At 44.0% G+C, this 15,650-nt stretch overlaps 1 protein-coding gene across 8 annotated transcripts in view; it reads right to left on the bottom strand.

The window, feature by feature from the left end:
- Positions 1-716: 716 nt before the first annotated feature.
- Positions 717-15,650, bottom strand: part of CEP350 (centrosomal protein 350) — a 72,705-nt gene continuing 57,771 nt past the window's right edge. For all 8 annotated transcript variants that reach the window (XM_019290048.3, XM_010406285.4, XM_010406290.4 and 5 more), the window contains 5 exons: positions 13,544-15,600; positions 12,840-13,241; positions 12,606-12,752; positions 11,306-11,428; positions 717-4,791 (listed from right to left, as the gene is read on the bottom strand). In XM_019290048.3, coding sequence (XP_019145593.3) covers positions 4,627-4,791; positions 11,306-11,428; positions 12,606-12,752; positions 12,840-13,241; positions 13,544-15,600 — 2,894 coding nt within the window. In that variant the 3' untranslated portion in view covers positions 717-4,626. The remainder of the gene's footprint in view (positions 4,792-11,305; positions 11,429-12,605; positions 12,753-12,839; positions 13,242-13,543; positions 15,601-15,650) is intronic.

The raw sequence follows: 15,650 nt of genomic DNA, 5'->3' as shown, positions 1-15,650 counted from the left end.
GAGGTGCTGGAGCAGGAGTGGCCACAGGCACGGAGGAGGCTCAATGAACACCTGTGCTCCCCGGCTCACACCTTCACGCTGCCACTCCATCGCCACGTGCCCACTCCTGTGGCTTGGCACTGCGGGGGCTCGGCCGTCCTCTTACAGGGCCTTTCATGTGCTAAAGTGATTCGGGCTTTTTTGTGCTGGAAAGGAAACAGCAAAGATTCAGAAAAGTTCCCCAATACATAAAGCTTCCAGGGAGCAATGTTTGCCCCTTGGTGAGGAAGGGATTGGTGCTGCTAACAGAAGCTCTACAGAGCTGTACCAATTTAGGAGCCTAATTGAGGGATATAAAACAAGACTGAGGCTCTGAAGAATTTAATTCCAAAACTGTTGTTTAACATAAAAATGTTTTAAACCATGAGTTTTTAAAACATATTTTAAATAAATGTGTGCAAGGAGTAGTTTCCCCCCCCAGTGAACTCCTGCAATGATTGCTCAATGCTATTTTCTGGTTTTATCAACAGTCAGCTTTAACAATAAGGACATTCTAATAAGGTTATGGTTATAATTAAGGCAACTCTAATGGGATTTTGTAGACTGTGATTGGCATCCCAAGTACAGCATCAGACAGAAAGAGGAACGTACAAGGGACAAATCTCCAGGACACCTTCAGAATTAGCAACTGCTTGGGTAATTATAAAGCTCCATTTTATAAAAACCAGGAAACAAGATTAATTTATAAATCAGTTTATTTACAGATTTTGTTCTCTTAAAGTACATTTCAGTTACCAAAGATATTTACACTGGTGTACACAGGGACCACCCTGGTTATTTTACAGTTCTTAATTACAAAAAAACCTCCCTAACTCCTCCACATCCTTGGGTCTGTCTACTGTGCAAAGCTGCTGTGGATGTGAACATGAGCTGAAACTGGCCCAAACCCCACGTTACCAGGTTATTTACACACACACAGTAAATGAGTTTCTTTTCAGCATCTCCACAACACAGTACACTGGGAGACCGAGCCTCCCAAAAGGTGGCTTTGCAAATGTGTATCAAAAGGCTCTGCAAAATCAAGGAAAAAACCCTAGTAAATGCAGGTTAATTACAGTATTCCTTTTCCATCTGTATATAATTTTGCATTTAACGCTTAAATTACAAATAAGTTCAATAGTTTGCTTTTCTCCATTTTAGTTGGTTTGTAAACACTTCAGATGCACTAAATACCTTGTAAGATTCAACTGTTTGTCTGCTGAAAAGTACTTTGTTTTCCTAATATTCTTAAGGTAGCAAAGAGATACGAAAGTGGGAACTGCACACAGTTCCTTGCAGAATAGTCATTTAAAAGGTCTCTGTCACTGTGCTACTGAAGGTCTTCTGCAGGTACACACTTATTCAAGTATTGCAAAAAGCTAAGGCCACTTTTTCAAGAAAGGAAAGGGAACAAGATGGGATTTTTCAATCCCTCATTCCACCTTGTGAGCAACAAGCCTTTTCTGAAAGGCAGACATACTGATATTCCAGGGCTCGGCTCACAGAGCGTCCTGCTGCTAGAGAGGTACTCGCACTCCGTGTTCCCACATGCCTGGGCTTTCCCACCTGCCTCTGAGATCCTTCCAAAGATGGAAAAGATGGAACAGTATGTCCCCAGTGATGACAGCGCTGCCCCAAACAGCTCACGGGTCTCAGCAAAATGTCCCAGCCTTGAATCTTCTTATGTGGTTACACCGAGATGCAGGATGCAGAAATACCATCTTGTTCTTACAAAGGGAAGGTTGGGGGAAAAGCAGAGAATTCAGCCTGTTTGTGGGACCCCAGGCTTCCCCATATCTCCTCACTACCAGCCCAACCCAGTCTGAACCTTGCTTCACCGCAGTAATCATCAGTCCACAAGTACTCAACCCACTCGAGGTTTTGAACATACACTCAACTCAAAGCAACTCACCACACGTGTGGTATTGAGAAGGTAATTCACGTACGTTCAAGTCATTTTAGGGTTGCTCCTAGCAAGGATTGCTACCAAAAAAAATCAGTGATGTCTGCAAAGGAACAAAGCCATTACTTAGACACAGCTTCCTTCTATCCAAACAGCTGTTAAAAATAGTTAGTGCTTCTGTGGAGGGTGCTACAGCCAGAAGACGACAGGCACACGATCTCCAAAGCACCCCGATACCTTGTCAGGCCCGACCGCACAACCTCCTCCCTGCTGCTGGACAGACCAGAAACACCCCATGAGCCCCTCAGAACACCAAAAAGCCACGGGGATGCAGGACAACCTTCTCAACACTGGCCACAGTATCTACAGAACAGAACCTAACCTGATGCTCCAGGTACAAACCTACTCTGCAGGTTTCTGTCTTCTTTCCGTAATTGCTACCTATAAAAATAGCAATCCTTGCTACTGAGAGAGATACACCCAGGAAAGGGAATCTGAGGTGGTGACCCAATCAGTGACACCATGCTGGTTAAATCTAGCAGCTTTAGTTTGCTTCTCTCTTAAGCATCCAAGGGTTTCCTGGTTCAGCATCATGACATTTTACATGAACAAATGAATCACTTGAGAAAAAAAGCTGATCAATGCTCCACCAAGACCATTTGACTTCCAGCCAGCCAGAAGGGCCACTACTGCGGGACAGACATGCATATGCCCACTGGAGGTGTCCCTGTCCACCATTACCTCCTCCTTGTTCTTCCACTCATAGAGCTCCCACGGATATGGCTCACCACTAACTCGCAAGTGAGGTGCTGGCAACACGACATCTGAGAATCTGCACGGACCTCTGGCAAATCCAACATTTCCCAGTACTGTCCCTGAAGAATTACCAGCTGTGTGCAAAATGCAAATATTCCAATGATAGCTTTCAAAAAATCCCAAACAATGAACAACCCAACCAAAAAAAAAAAGGTGGAAAAGAGAAACCAAACTGGAGCAGTAGCAGAGGTATGCACAGCAGGAAGCCCAAGAACCAAGCAGATCAATGAAACAGCTGAGATCTCCCCACCGTGCCTGTTGTGGGCTGCAGCATCTTTGGGGGGCACCTCTGAGGGCTTCAAAGTGTCTGTCTACACTCCAATGCCTGGAGAATCTGACTTTCCTCTGGGTCTTGTCCCAGGTTTGCAAACAGGGACATCCACTATTAAGGCATAAACGTTTGACCCCAGACTGTCCATGCTCCTCCAAGAAAAACACAAGAGCAGGAGGAACAGGTCAGGAATCAGCACTCAGCAGAATGACACTGCAGATGAATCCAGCACCAAATCAACCACATAACATGGTGTAGAAGTTCTGGGAAAGGAAGGGAACAGAAAGAGCTGGGAATTTTCATGCAATTTTTCAGCTCAGCCCCCTGAACTCTCCATCGTCTCTGAACCAGGTGCTTCGGTTTTCAAACTCCACTCCTAGTCCTGTCTTTGCATCCCACCCTTGGTCACTGAGGTTTGGTTCTTCCTACCTTCACCGCCCTCGTATCTGCCTCACGAAGCTGGAGGTTTTGTGCAAAGAATATGGGGCTCTGGAAGTTTCCAAACCAGATGCTCTCTCAAGTTTGTCTGTCTCAAAACACAGGACAGTGCAGCCAACTGCACAGAACACTCTCCTGCAATCCATTTAATAAATTATCTGAAAATAAATAAAAAATCCACAAGCACAAAACATGCAGACAGTCAAGCACCAGACACCGCTTTCTTTGGTGAATACACTCTGTTCTCTAAACTGTTCAAGTAACAGCTTCTCCAATTCATTAGGTGACAGTAAGGGAGAAAGCTGAGGAATTGAAGGCCAAATTTTTGTGAGGAAATATTTTCCACTCCTGCATGTCTCGTGCCTGAGAAAATCCTGAGTATCCATTATCTGGGAGCAGCTGCTGCTCCGGGAAGAGAAGTGCTACACGGTAGGAGGAAAGTTGTCCATGGGCTCATCTTTCACACTTGACAGTAGGTGGGCTTTATCTTGCTCCACCTCGGAGCAAAGCAGCAAGAATTCTTTACTTGTAGGCAGGAAGCAACATCATCTAATTTCCCTGGACTGGGCCGGCACCATGCTTGGTACCACATCACAGAAGAAAGATGAAAACCAGCTTCACAGAGAAGTGAATTAAATGGGCTCTGAAGCAGAAGGAACTGATGCACATTGTTAGGGCTGCAGGAGAAGAGGTGTTACCATTGTAACACTGTTCAGTATGGTAAGTCTCTGGTTATGACCAAAACCTGACCAAACTGTTGCTTCTCCAAATTACTCACATTTCTAAAAGACAAGCTGAGTACTGATGGCTGACCACCATTCCAGCAAAACAGCCAATATCCCAACTTAACCCAACCCGTTCAAGGAACAAGCCGAATGTGTCAGAGCCCCAGGCCGGGGCCCCAGGCAGCCGCCGACAGTTATGCGACATAACTGCATTGGCACATGAACAGTCTTGAGCACTCCTCAAAGCAGCCTCAAGCGAGGGATCAGCTTGTTCCAAACAATAAATCCGGTGCGAGGTCTCGGCAGCCAGTTCAGGTTCTTTTCATCCCATCTGAACCGCCTGGGAACCCCGCGCGTGGAAGTCCAGCCGCAGCACGTGCAGGGAGGAGAGCAGCTCAGGAGTCAGAGAGGCCCGTGACTCCGTGGTTGGCACCTCTGAGCCCACTTCAGCCCTGTCAGACAAGCAGCAGCCTCCGCTGTTTCTCATTTATCTGGTTCAGTACATCAACGGTGTCTCTGATTAAGGCCTCGAAGATCCCGTCTGCCAACTGCATCTTTACACACAGTTCGTCCTCGTCGTAGTTCACCCATTGCGCTTCTTCCTCGTGGAGTTCCTGCACCTTGGAGGGTAGAAAGGCAATACAAACATTACAATTCTGTTGCTTTAAAATAATATTGCCTGCAAAGTTCCAGAAAGAGTCCAAAGCAGAGTGTATCTGCCAACAACATATCTGTCTTTGTAAGAGATTACAGGAAACGCTTGGAATAGCAAAACAAACACAGATCTGTTTGAACCAGACTATTTCACTGTATGAATGAATGTTTTCTACTTTTCACTGTAGCATCCATTTTAAAGGCTTTCATATTCCTGCACAAGTTTTTCACTTGAAAGGACTCAGCTAATGGGATATTCTTGGCCAACAGCAGAATCTCTATTAATTAATTAGTCCCTAATTATGTATTTGCAAGAAGCTGATTCCATGAGGCTTAAACTGGTAAGAAATAATGCAAAGGGCTTGAACAGGGGAGGGAGAAAAAGAAAAGATTTCACTGCAGTTCAGTTTATAATATAATAAGAAAACTTCAAGGAAACAACTAACTTCCAATTCTTCTGCATAGGAAGACAAAATGCTTGCATGTTTTGTAAGACAGCATTACAACTCATTTGCACAGAATACTCCACACTCCGCTGGATTTGACAGCATTACTACAAATGGAATTTTGTACCAGTATATTCGAAGAGTACTTATTTCCTTCTATTACTAAACTGTTGACAAAGAAAATCCTCTTTATTGCTCACTGACAAATAGGTGGTTTAGTATCAGACTGAAATGTGTAATTTCATTCAGTAAATCAAGTCTTATTGAGAGTATCTCCACACTGGACGTCTTCCGTTAAACTTATTAACAATTTGTCTTACTGACCATTTCAATATTACAGACAAACCTTAACACAGCTCAAATTTTTTAGAAAAGAACGAATGAGTACAAACATCACTCATATTTACAATGACAAAGAAAACCTGTTGAAAGCTCTGTCTCTGCTCAGCTTCAGCAGAAACCCTCTTTGCCCATAAATCTTACACTCTGAATTCGAAATACATTTACACTGTACAAGTGGGGCAGACACCTACACACTGCCAAACTAAGGTTAAACATACTGAAAAATCCACTAACCCAGGATCAGTGTGTAATAGCGTTGTTTTCTGGGACAGGACATGAACTATAGCCCCAACATACTCTCTTCCTTTTGCCTGAAGCTAAACCTCCCAGAAACTGGTCTGTTTTGAAGCTGACAGCTGCTGTGGCACAATGATGATTCAATAACCCCAGCACAGTGTGAAGCCCAAGAAGAGGCTGCTATGGGAACCCCAGGGAACCAGCACTGCTGCAGGGTTTGCAGCCATTCATAAAGCCCCAGTTAGACACGGGGCTTCAGGCTGACAGCTCCTTTCTCCCTCTCTTAAGAGAGCTTGGGGAGAGGGGCAGGGATCTCATCCTGCAAACAGCTTTGGAAGAGTCACGCTGCCTGCTTACAAATGTGTGCTACCACAGGCAGCGCCTCTTTCCCACACTGCTGTCAAGGATGAGGCATTAATGGCTTCATTAGGCTTGTTACTAATAAGGAAGAAGCAGCACTCTTTGCAATCAAACTTTGAAGGAGTGTTGTAGGTGAAAAATAATTTAAATGTAAGCCTAACAAGTGGTAGATAATTGCGTGTGGGTTTGTGTGCGGGTGAATGTCTGAAAGAGACTCCTGAACTCTCACACAGAAATGTGCTGCCTGCAACCTGTATGTGCTGGTTGTAAATTCTGATAAAGTAAACAGCAGCATGTCCCAAATCCTCCCATCAATAAAGAGGCGTAAGATAGAAGCAGCAATTTGCAGACTGATCATGTCTTGTATGTCTGCTTCATAGACTATTTAGATAAGGAAAATAAAGAGACAGGGGCCATGAAAAGAAGAGGTGATGCTGAAAAAGGATTCCCTAAAAGCAGAAGTGGTTTGGGAAAAAAAACGGGGGGGGGGGGGCCCAAAGGGGGAAGGTGAAGATGGCTGCTGCAGGAAAGATCCTGGAAATGGTGGAAGATGCTGAAGATGAAGGGGGTGGGTGGAGACAAATGCCAGGGGATGCCCAGGGACCTTGACCAATGACTGACGGGATTTTCTGCCCCACCCTCCCAGGCCAGCAGCAACTCCACTGCTGGAAAGTGAAGTCAAGACTTAGTGAAGGTAACACTGGGGGTCGGGGGAAGCGAGTGAGTAAAATAATCAAGCAGGTTAAGAGCTCTGATCTCACTGGCCTTGAACAAACCCAAATGTCCAGATCCACACTAAGGTGCTGTTTATTCTGTCTCCCTGCTACTGTGTGATAAGACAATTTCTTTACTGTGCTCTAGGAGGGAAAAGATACATGGGATAAAGAAGTAAACAAGAGAGAAGGTACTTGATCCAGGCAGAGAAAGACTGGATATTTAACAGCACCAGAAAGAAAAGCAGTATCAACGATTAATTTTCTCTTGCCTGTATCATTCCCCCCTCTCTCAGAGGCAGAGTGCACAATTTCCTTTGGCATTAGGAGGACTTCCTCAAGCATGCTTCTTGAGAACTGTGAGAATGTGCAATTTGCAGCTGCAGGCAAGTCTTGTTCATAGTGTATTCAGAACACGTGTGGAAACGGCCGTGCTGCTTTGCAGCCCTGGCTGAACCATCTGAGCCAAGGCAGTTGTGACTCCTTTGTCTGGGAAAGGTTCGATCCATTTGTTGTGCTACCATGAACTGCCCCTAAGCAATTGAGACAGTTTCTTTAACATTTGACAACTCTCATGGCTTGCATGGAAATGGGCTTTGCCTTGTCTACAGAACTCCAAACTTTCTCATGACAAAAGTAAAACTTCACATATTTGATACCAGGAAGCAAGATCTCTATACCAGAAAGAAACTGCATTTGGGTAAAGTCAGGAAAACGACAGTTTTAATGAAACTGAATCTCATCCTACAGGAGAAGATAAATAGTGATGCACTGCAGAAGGCTGTGTGGTATTCTTTTCTGTGTGCCTTTTTTTTTTGTATGCACACTTTTTATTAAAAAAAAAACTTGTAAAGAAGGGGGGCATGCACACAAAAGAAAAATCAGGAGGTAACATGGTCACATGATCCGGCTGGCCATCTAGTAAATGTCCAAGTATCTAAAAAAGCACCACATAAAGGAATATAATCAGAAGGAACTTTAGAGAGTGAGTTAGCATGTTTTGATTTCTGGAGATTCCTGTTGAAAACCATTAATATCTCTAAAATAAACTACATTTAAGCAGTCAGTAGACTATTTGGGAGTCTGAAAAGAATAAGCATCCAGATATAAAGTAGTGTCTAGGAAGAACGCCAGCAGGAAGAAGGTGGGCAGGTGCATTCTCACAGCCCTTTGCTCTCAGAGGGCCTGGAAACCTTAAGACACAACTTAGCATGCAAGCACACTCTGAGTCTCTTCTTACTGTGCACTCCCCTTGGGCTTAGATCTGGGGCGCTGCAGCAGTGGCACCTTGAGCTTTTCAATTAAGCCAGCTTGGTGGGAACAGCCCTGCTTTGTTGCAGAGTTTCTGCATGGAGAGAAACATTCTGGCTGTTAATTCAACGGGTCAGAAGATCAAGCACTTTTCGGCACTCTGCTGGCAGGCTCCTCAGGTGTGAAATCCAAACACATAGGTTTGGCAGTATCATGTGGGCTCTGCTTTCTCAAGCTCCAGATAAAAGAGAAGGGGGACTAGGAGGGAAAACAATGGCAGAGTTTGTTCTAACCCCATGCAAACAGATCAGCACAGGGAGTTTTGGATGAAGACTCAAGTGGAAAAAAAAAAGGAGTGGAAACAACCTATTGTCAGCACTTGAACTTAAACAAGGAGATATGAGGGTTCTTGCTGTACTTTAAGGTTTTGGAAGATGCTGGCAGCCCTAATGTATGGAAACACACATTTGACAGTCTCCAAAAAGCACAGACAGCACACATGTGATAAAGGAACAACATGAAGGGACAAGAGGGGAAGAAAGCAAACACCTAGACATTCATTTAACTTGATTTTAAACAAAGCAGCAGCTTTTCATAAATGTGAATCTCCTGTACTTGTTTACTGAAAGCCAAGATTTGCTGTAAATGTTAGTAACTGGAGCAAATATCCAGCAGATCAGAGAGATCCCAGAAGAACCCCAACACAAATGCTTTCTGAGGACAGAGATGCCTGATCAAAGACAAAATGAGTGCTGCAAAAAGGAGAAAAGGAAGATGTTCTTTTGTCACTGGCACTAAAACATGACTCACCACACTGGTGTCAATGCTGGGAAAGCACAGATCAAAGTGAAAATGCAACTAAAGATGCAGCAATTGGAGGAAGCAGCAAAGCTCAAGGCAAAGCAAGGAGGCAAAGGATTAATCCATCCTGCTCTCCCCTTAGTTCCCAGCAGGTGTGACAGCCAACCCACAGGTCCCAGTGTCACAGAGATCACCAGTGCAGCACAGGCTGCTTCTCCTGCTGTGCCCCTTCCCCACAGGGATGCCCCTCCCAGTGGGAATTGGGTTTAATATGATAAACCCAGAATGACACATCCAGGCATAATCAGGGAGAGAATAAGTTCAGTAAAATAGACTGGCATTTGTTTCTGTGCCTACATAAGAAAAAAAAGTCATGCCCAGCTCCTGGGTCAGACAGTATTGGACAGTCAGGTGTGTTCAGTCCTCTCAAAATCACTAAAATACATAGCTGTCTCAACAGAAAACTGTGAAGGGATGTTTTCATTTGAAGGTTAATTTGACTTAAAACAGAAATAAAGAAACTGGGAAGACACTGTTCTCTAAGTTTAAATGCAAATAACAGAAGCCTAAGAATGTTCATCTCTGCTTTAAAAAGATCATGTTTACTTTTCCCAGTCATTGTCTTTACAAGCATCAAAAGAATGTGGAGAATCAATCAGCTCATGTACGTATTCACATGACATCCCCTACTCATTGCAGTGGTGTACACTGGCTACATCTTCACAAAAGCTGGAACTAAGTATTTTGAATTGTGATTTTCAAAGAGGATTCTACAGCACCTAAACCTACAAAACCAGTTATCATTTTCCCTTTCAGGAAATTGCTCTCTTGTAGTACTTCAATACACTTTCAACAAAATGTGGAGAATCCTACAACTGGCCTTGCAGTTTAGGGCTACCCCATGAGCTGCTGGGGATAGGCAGCAGGTCTTGTGCCTGTATATCCACTTCTGACCTTGGATCTGTTACCACAGAACTCATGACCCTAAGCTGGGTCTGACTAGGAGACAGAGAAAGCTGTCCAGGTACTTCATGTTTCATAGAGATTTTAATTAAATAAGGCAAGAGAAACTGAACATCATCCCCTTAGGTGTCCAGTTAGAAGTTCCCCACATGTGATGATAGTGCCTCACATTGCAGTTTAAGTTGGTAAGCAATGCCCCTGAGAGTGCCTTATTCCTAAAGCATGGCATGCTGCAACCTTCACAGAGTTCACAGTCCTCAGCTGAAGTTTTATTACCATATTCTTGTGAGAACAAAATAAAATTAAACACATTATTTATTAAGACAAACTTGTCAGAGCTCCATTAATCTTTGATGTCTGGGTCTGCATGTAAATCACAGACTGGGCTGTCTGAACTTCAAACTTCACCTGAAGCACTTTGGATGCCTTCAACTACAATAAATTTTTCCAGTCAGGAATCTTTCTTTCTAGCTATGCTGCAAAAAAAAAAGGAACTTGGTACACATGCATAATAGCTGTAATATTGGTTCCCTTAGGGATCTAAACATAGAACTTTTTTGTGCATGCTTTAACAACCTCTATATCCCAGAATCAAGTGTATCAGGATGTATTGGAACCTATAAATAGATATTCTATTTACATACAATTAAACCCCTGTGTTGGAAACCCTCCAGTGACGGGCAATTAAAAGACCACATGACCCATGACTCCAAATTACTTCTATGTGCTTGTTGTGTGGAATCAATTCCAGGTGTTATCAAGTGAAGCACAGTGTTAATGATGACTCATATTCCCAAGCAGAACCTTCACTATCATTATAGCCAATAAAGATATTAATCATCCTGGCAATACAAGCCAACAAAATAACTTTCAAAACCTATACACAGCATGCTCCATCTTAGGCAGTTTTAACACTGAACTGTCTCTGCCCCAGTGGCAGCTGCATTCACTAGTTTAACTACACTCTCCGTATCACCATCTCAAAACAAATAATATTACTTCAAAATAAAAACATTTTAAATTAAAGTAAGAGGAAAAACATATTCCCTTCTCAAAGAAAAAGTTTACTCACCGTCAAATATTGGAGCATTTCCTTCTAAAAATTTATGCTTTCAACTTTTTGGGAGTGAGCAAATTCATACTCCAGTTAAACTAGTAGGCAGAATTAACTCAAGTCACCTTCCCTCACTGGCACTGGACTTCTGTTCTTGTCAATAGAGCGCGCTCTCAAATTAAACCTTCTATAACACCTCATGCACACTTTGTACTCTTTAAAAAGCATGACTGAATACTGAAAATACACCCACATGCCATACTTCAGTCTGGTGGACAGGATCTCACACAATTGCTTATTTTCATCCACTTACCAGTATGTGATCCACTCGGTCTCGTTTCTTCCGCCCAAATTTCATCATCTTCTGCCAGTCTGTTTTGTGATTAGGCTCTTTCCTCAGGCTAAACAACTTCAGTACTTCAGCTGCAATGAAGTTCTACAGAACAGTAAAGGTGAGATTTATCACATTTGAGCTAAGAAATTACAGGTTTGCACAAAGCAGCTCCCCTAAAATGTCCCACTATAGAATTCACAGTTTAGCTCGGAGACATACAGTGTATGCAGCAGAAGTACACTGAAAGTCTCTCAAGCAGCTTTACACAAGGCAGGACAATTATTAAACCCAGAAGTGGGGGGAAAAAACAAGAACCCCACTGCCGTAGCAACCTTGAGAACAGAAACTTTCAGCAGTACACAAACAGAGGATTCTGACGATTCATTTTATGGGAAAATATTAAAGAAAAGCAGGGTGGGAATTTGGTGTCCTTGTCCTGTGCCCCTGCTGTCCCCAGCCACACGCTTTCAGAAGTCTTCTCAACTAACAGAGTGATTTAGGTATTATTTCTTTCTTTCTTTGCTTTTCTGGACAGTTAACGTGCTGTATCTTCAGCAGGTTAACCAAAATTTAGTCAACCCCCCTCAATTTCAGAAGAAACAGTGCAGGTGGAAGTCTTTGTTTGTGTCCTGATGAGCCATATGGAAGGCTCTCTGTGGAAGGCTTTAAGGGAGACAGATTTTTTTTCCCCAATGTCCAGCCCTGCAGGTTTAACCCAGGTCCAGTCAGGCTCTACTTTGTCCCCCAGGCTCTGGGGTTTTGTCCTTCCTTGAGCGCTACCACCAGTAACATGGAGGCCTCCTCTGGCTTGTCAAACACAACAATGCCCTCACTAGTCAAATTTTGGATTCCTCTGGGCAATTCCTGCTGTCCTCAGGCTGGCACAGGTGTGTGTGTCTGAGTGAAGAATCTAGTTCATCCCATTTGGCCCAACCCTACCATTGGATCCATTCCAGTTTAGCCATACAGAGTTCCACAGAAAGCTGCTAAAGCAGCAGCCTGTCAGCATAGCAATTTTATAAGATCAAGGTCATCCTGGCAGTTCTGCACAGAGGACTGAGGTTTAAAAACAACCAGTAGCAGCCCTAAGGACAGGGAGGCCAATCTGTTCAGTAAAAAGGGACCATTTTGACATATTTCCTTTCAGGTTTGTTATCTCCTTTCTCTACTCAACTCATCTCTTGCTGGATACACCTCTTATGATCTTCTAACACTCAGGTAAATGCCAGTTCAGTGTTTTTCATCTCACTTTCCCTGCACAACCACGATTTCTTCCTACCTTGATTTCATCCAGATCGTTTGGATCTTTGACTCGGCGAAAATAAGCAGATGCGATCCTACATGGTTTCATCCAGATGGGCTGATTCAGATTAGGATCCTCAGCAAAGATTTCCCCAAATATCTCTCTTGTTAAGTCAAATACCACCTGAAAAAAGGAAGAAGTAAAAGTTACGGCTTCTTGTGTCCATGATAAACTTTCAAAGGGCAAGACCAAAATGTCTGAAGACTGTACCTTTCTATAAACCTGCTTGTTTATGGTGTCGGTGTCCTGCTCTTGGAGGGTGCCACTAAGATCTGTTTTAAGGCTGCAGCTTTGAAGATCGTGACCCAGCTCTTTCAGTTTCCAGAGTTCCTCGGCTGCTGCGTGCACCATTCCTTCCACCTCCACCGCAGTGTGAGGCACTGCCAGGGGCTCCTCGCTCGGCTTTGGCGGCACTTTCTGCGGCTCTGCCTGGGGCAGCACTGCCGGCTCCTCAGCCTGCTTCTGCTGCAGCTTACGGGAGCTCAGGCCATAGTCCTCATCAAACCAGTCTTGATCATCTCCCAGCACACTCAGGAACTCCCGGTTGAGCTCCAGCTCTGCCAGTCTCTTGGCAAGCTCTTCCTGGCCACTGGCACCAAACACTGGACTCTCCTGTGAATTAAGAGCCACAGAGTAAATGTGAAAGTGATGTCACACCGTGGCCTACTCAGCTTACATTTTTAAATGCTTTACTGAGGTAGCTGGCAATAAACAGCTACCAAAACAAGCCATGCAGTGGGATACATAAAAACACATGAGACACATACAGAACATACAGGTAATCTCCACATCATCCAACAGAACTTGGGAGAAAAACTGGTGCCACAACACATTCCTCAGATTCAATCATCCCCAGTCAAAGGCACAAGCAAGTTACAATCTCTTAAAATCAGTGCAACATGTCTGCTACTCACTGGTCTGGGACACATGTCTGGAGAGGAAAGCTCTTCTCTGTCATCTTCCAAATCAGAACTTAGGAAGAAGTTATTCAGTCCGTCTGGAATCTGTTTTTCAGCCTGCTGGGGTGGGGTACTGGCTTCCTCCTTCGCATCACACAGCTCCTGGTTGCTGAGCTGGATTTTCTCATTCTTGATCTTCTTTATTTGCTGTAGCTGATTGACTGTGTCTTTCACAAAATCTCTAAGTAGACTGTCTGTCAGCAAACTGACCTTTTCCAGTTGGTCTTTTGACTTTTCTTGCTCTCTAAGAGGCAGGCTGAGCTGTGCTTCTAACTGGTTCTTTTCTTTTGTCAGCAAATCCAGCAGTGGAGTTGCAGGCTTCTCCACAACACCAGGAGAGAGATCATCTAACCTTTCAGCACATTCTTCTCCCAGTGTCTTCTGCCTCTCCAGTTTTTCAGAAAGGAAATCTGACATGTCATCCAACTGAACAGTAGAAATCTCATCCACAACACTAGAACTGAGAGGAGTGTGGCTGGCCTCCTCTTTTACAGCATCCTTCAGGTAATCCACCACTGACTGTTCTTGGGCAAGTGAACCAGTAGCTACAGAAATTTCCTTTATGCTGTTTGCTTTAGATGACAACTCCTCATCAACCCTTTCCTCAGCTGAGGCTTCTGAGACAGCTGCGTCCACAGGAGCTTTATCCTGGGAATAATTCTCTGTTGCGTTTCTGCTCTGGCTTTCAGCTTCTTTGCCCGGTTTGGAGCTTTCTCTATCTTTCTGCTCAGCTTTGTGTTGTTTCTCCAGTCTATCATCAAAGAATGAGTCTTCATCATCCTTATTTGTGTCTAAATGGCTATCAATAATTTCTGTAATGTGAGAGATTTTTTGAGGAGGAGCAAAAATACCATGCTTTTCTCTGCAATCAAAATATTTAATATCATCATAAGTTCCATTATTATTCCCTTCAGGTTTATCCAATTCCACACCAGCCCAAAACCCTTTGGCAAATTTAGTCAGCCCTTTGAACCGCAGTGTTCCAGGCTGGACTTTACTCACAAGTACTCTATCTCCAATGTTGAAATTGGACAAACTATCTGTTTCTTCTGGGATTGAAGCTGAGGCCCACAGTGGTGAGCAAGTAGGAGCCTGTTCTTGCTCCGCACCTCTGTGTTCAGTATTTTTCATAAGTTCTGTTGGGGACTTCAGTTCCAGCAGCCTCTCTGAGTGCATGCTGCCCGAGAGAGACCTGTCACTGAGGCACTCACTGATTTCACCATCGCTGCCCAGGCTGGTGGATCTGCTTCGGCTGGCCTGGCTGTGCTGGGACTGCTCCCTCAGGGACTCCCCATTAGCTGAGAGCAGGGATCCTTCAAAGTCATCTTTGTAGCGCTCCTCAGGCAGCATTTCTTCAGCTGAAGCTTGTTTTCTCGAAGAGGATCCTTCAAAGTCCTCAAGGTACGATGGCTCTTTTTGACTAAAGAGCTGTTCTGAAAGCAGATCACCTTTTTCCTCTGCAGACTTGCTGAGTTTGTGAGAAGCCTCCTCTACGCTTGGGCCACCTATGGCATCTTTATCTGACCGTCTCTGTTCTAAGATTTCTTCTGTATCCTGAAGACTTTCCACAGCCACATCAAACAGTTCCTTTTGAGAGTGTTTGTTTTCAGAGCAGAGAGCCAGTGGACTCTCCTGTCCTTTATCTAATGTCAGCAAGACGTCAGAACTCTCCAAAGGCTTAACATAAGAACCTCCACTCTCATATTCCTCTGACTTTATGTATTCCAGGTCTTCTGTAATCTCAGATTTATGACTAATGGTAGGACCAACACTGGATGCATTTACCACTTTGTTCACTGACTCAAGGGATATCCTGCTAATGTCTTTCATGTCTTTGAGAAGAGCTGGAGAGGGGACACTGTCTGAGGAACCACCAGATTCTGCTCTGGAACTCTTTGGTAACACTAAACCCAAGGAAGCTGTTCCAGAAGGTTCTCCTGCATGAACAGCTGTCACAGGCACCTTCTTGGTGTGCACAGACACAGATCTCTCAGTTCTTGATGACACAGCATCTTGAAGGAAAATAAAAAGTGAATTTCAGCAGATGGTATAACCCACATTG

The sequence above is a fragment of the Corvus cornix genome, chromosome 8, assembly GCF_000738735.6.
Source record: "Corvus cornix cornix isolate S_Up_H32 chromosome 8, ASM73873v5, whole genome shotgun sequence".
NCBI lineage: Eukaryota > Metazoa > Chordata > Aves > Passeriformes > Corvidae > Corvus > Corvus cornix.
This window is presented reverse-complemented; position numbering and strand designations above follow the sequence as displayed.